Source organism: Asparagus officinalis, chromosome 4 (genome assembly GCF_001876935.1).
Source record: "Asparagus officinalis chromosome 4, Aspof.V1, whole genome shotgun sequence".
In the NCBI taxonomy this organism is placed as follows: Eukaryota; Viridiplantae; Streptophyta; class Magnoliopsida; order Asparagales; family Asparagaceae; genus Asparagus; species Asparagus officinalis.
In genome coordinates, this window is record NC_033797.1 from 34,146,853 (window position 1) to 34,150,902 (window position 4,050).

The 4,050-nt window shown below is 36.0% G+C and overlaps 1 protein-coding gene across 1 annotated transcript in view; it reads left to right on the top strand.

The window, feature by feature from the left end:
• The window catches only part of LOC109835885 (NAC domain-containing protein 45-like), a 5,668-nt gene extending 1,851 nt beyond the window's left edge, over positions 1–3,817 (top strand). The window contains exons 2-6 of the mRNA XM_020403866.1: positions 130–410; positions 1,210–1,560; positions 2,001–2,363; positions 2,589–2,673; positions 3,049–3,817. Coding sequence (XP_020259455.1) covers positions 130–410; positions 1,210–1,560; positions 2,001–2,363; positions 2,589–2,673; positions 3,049–3,503 — 1,535 coding nt within the window. The 3' untranslated portion in view covers positions 3,504–3,817. The remainder of the gene's footprint in view (positions 1–129; positions 411–1,209; positions 1,561–2,000; positions 2,364–2,588; positions 2,674–3,048) is intronic.

Consider the following 4,050-nt stretch of genomic DNA (forward strand, 5'->3'; position numbering starts at 1 on the left):
GACGATACGTGGCAGCCCTATATATATACACACATACACACGCTTAGAAAAAAATTAAAGACGATTAAAGGTAACGTTAATTAGCTATTAATTTCTTCCTTTAAACTCATATTGCATTAATTCACGCAGAGAAATCATTGTTACCTAGCAAAGATCTAGAGTGGTACTTCTTCAGCCATCGAGATCGGAAGTACCCAAATGGGTCAAGGACTAACAGAGCGACTCAGGGTGGATACTGGAAAGCCACAGGAAAAGACAGGAAGGTTAACGCGCAGAGACGGCCTACGGGCACGAAGAAAACCCTGGTTTACCACAGAGGACGTGCACCGCATGGGTCAAGAACGGATTGGGTGATGCACGAGTACAGACTCGACGAAAAGGAATGTGAAACTCCCAGCTCTGGTTTGCAGGTAAACCTTATGTTTGAGACTGCCTGCCCGCTTAAATTTTGTCAGATAACCCCTTAACTAACGGATTTGGATCCTCTCTACTACAAAAAAATAAAATAGTGAAGATACCACTACTTTTAATCTCAATCGTTGATTACTTAGTAGACGGTCATGATACAATCTAAATCTAATACTCATCATAGCCTCGTGTATTGCACTCATTCCTAATTTGCACTCAAAGAACAAATCACAACCACCAACTTGATAATTAATGGTTGTGATTATGTAGTGATCCATCTACTACTTTTTAGATAGTGGAGAGGATCCGAATCCTTAACTAACACCGTTTAGATCCAACTATATATGCACGTGAAATCACATGCATCGAAATTAAATACCCCTGATGGAAAACTCATTTCATGCACCTTTTAATATTTTTAAAGGTTATTCTCGCAAAACTCACTTAAGTAATTTGGTCTAATTTTGACAAAAATGCTCCTGATTAATTTAATTTAATAATTAGCATGTTAATTTAGAATTAACATTGTTAGCCTTTTTACTGGTCATGAAGCATCGTTAGTGGTTAGTTCAAAATTGAAAACGTTTTTAATTTCCTTTCATTTTGTTTGTTCTTTTTTTTTTTTTTTTTTGGGGGGGGGGGCGGGGTTTTTTTTTTTTTTTTTTTTTTTTTTTGAGGGGGGTGGGCGGTGTTTGCTAATACCTCTCAGTATTAAGTTCGACGATGAAAACATATACGTATTCTTCTTTTTCCACTTTTAAAATTATATATATGATTAATACGTGGAAATTTTATTTTCAGGATGCTTATGCATTATGTCGGGTGTTCAAAAAGAGCGCACCAGGTCCTAAGATCATAGAACATTATGGTGTACAATCTCAATTGCATCCCCAATGGACGACAATTAATGATCATCCGTCTACCGTTGAGATCCCTCGTGATGGAAGAGGAGATGAATTTGAGAGCCGTCCCTATCCATTTCAGCCAGAGTCTTGTTCTTCAGGCGTTATGCAGGGAACTGCTTACAATAGTTCACCCGCAACATTAGATCATGGGAAGTGGATGCAGTTTCTAGCAGAAGAGGCATTTAACGCGACGAATAATGTGCCATTTCACAATTCTTCAAGCTCCTCATCATATGTGCCGTCTAAGGTAAGTTCTCTCATCAAGATAATATTGAAGATTATCTTGGTCATGCTAGATATATAGACTATTTATTTTTCTTATACATTCATTTCAATGAAATGAATATGTGAGAATAAATTAAATTGGGAAGTAACTAGACTGGTTATTTCGTATTAGCTGAAAATAGACAATACAGAAATTTTCATTATGCTTCTGACTTTAAATATTTAAGGTATATTTATAATGTGGACTTGGTGATACATTTATGCATGTTCATACCAGAAGCTGAAAACCTATATATGGACAAACCTAAAAGCACTTGAACTAAAGAGACATTGTTAAAAATTGTTTCAAAGATTAAATGTATTAAAATGGTGACAACTCCATATTCAAGATGTCCTTGAAAATTACTTTACTCAGATTTCAGGCCCTTTTTTATTTATTTATCAGGCTCTTTCATGATGCAGGTGGATGTGGCATTAGAGTGTGAAAGGCTTCAGCATAGGTTCTCCATGCCTGCACTCCAGTTGGAAGACTTCCCCCAATTCGATATACAGGACTCGAAACTTTTGGATTTAGGCTTCAGTACTCAACTGAATACCAATGAAGTCGAGATCAACGAGCTCGTCAACAGCTCAATTAGTTATCCAGACACTATGTGGGTAGCGAATATGAATCCCAAATTTGAAACCTATGCCTCTCTAGTAGAGCCAAGACATGAAAAAGTAAGTTCAGTGGAGATCAGTGATTTGGATGAGGAGTTTAAGGAAGATAAGAGGAGAGTGGAGAACTTAAGGTCAGTGAAAACTTTGGACACTGTTATCTTGCAGGTAAGATTGAATGCTACTCTATAGTTGTACTACTTTTAATTTAAAAAAAAATGTTTTGATTCTTAGAAACTAACTTCGTTTTAATTTAAAAAATGTTTTTGATTCTTAGAAACTAACTTTATTGAAATGGTTTTGAAATGTTGTACTAATTTTAATCTAAAAAAATATTTTTGATTCTTAGAAACTAACTTTATTTTTTGAAATGAACTTAAATCCGTTGATCAGATAAATTTACAAGGAGAGCATAATGCTATGGCGAATAACATTCCAATTAACCGTCAAATAGGGGTGTCAACCAATGATGATCAAGGTATACATTTCCAGACACACAAATATTCTTTTACGTAGGGTTAATTACACATAGACCCCCTGTAGTATTGCTATTTTAAGTCACTATCTTGTCGTTTCATTGTTGCGGATAGAACCCCTAGATTAAAAAAAAAAAAATCTGTTATCCTTGGTGAAAATTTGACAACTATTACCCGGCCCAGAATGCAATTAGTAAGTCTGCCTGAGGTTAAAAAAAAAGTCAAGAAAAATGACCCACGGGTCTATCTGCAACAATGAAACTACAATGGTAGGAAGTTCAAATCAACGATACTGCGAGGGGTCTTTACGTGCAATTAACCCTTTTATGCATTTACATTTATCTGGACCAAAGAATTCACTCGAACCTAGATTGCAGGAGTAACCAGTTATCGACTGAACAACTCTACTGATCTCGGCGACAACTATACTGAACAGATCTACCGTCAATCTCAAGAAGACAAGTTCCCTCTAGGATTCATCAACATACACCAAGAAGGAGTTTACCAAGATAATCAACTGGCGGACACACCAAATCTTGATGTCTATGAGAATATCAAATTCAATCATGGATTATTCATGTCGAGCAGTGGGGAGGTAGCCGAAACATTCTTTCATCATGTTGAGCCATCAAAGAAGATCATTGTGCATCTGAATCAGGCCACCGTGGTTGACAGATCAGAAGAAGTTAGAGATAAGGTCTCTTTCTTTGGTAGGTTGAAAGTAGGGATCAAGAAATCCTTGAAGCATTGCAATGATTCCTTTTTAGGAAATGGGATACTAGTGTTGCTTCATGTGATATCAATTGCGTTAGCTTCATGTGTTTATCCATGAGAGGAATCAAAGGAGGATATAAATTGAGGAAGAAGATAAAGAAATTGGGAAGAAATAAATGGGGTAATCATGAGAAAAAACAATTGATTCCCCATTTATAAGTAGAGGGGAAGGCTTACCCACATGTTTTTGAATGGGAGTTGGCCTTAATTAGTAACATAATATAACCTACTTATCTGTAATCCTACAAATTTATGTATATTGTAAGATATAGAGGTCTACTAGATTTTCATTTGATTACAAATATAGTAAACCTGTAACTGTATTTTCAAGAAACAAAATGATTGTATTGCTCCGGCAAAATGCGGGGGCTTATAACAATTCACTGATGTGTACACTCTTTTCCGGGAAGAGGGAAAGAAAAAAATTTCTTTGATGGTGCATACTAACTGCAGGAAGTATTTACATTGAAGTATGCATCTTACTCTTCCAATGTGTTAAATCTTTTGGTGATTGCTCTGGTCTAGAGACTAATCCTACAAAATGTTCTATCTTTTATGGTGGGGTTTCTAAAGATACTAAGCAAGTGATTAACAATTCCCTATAC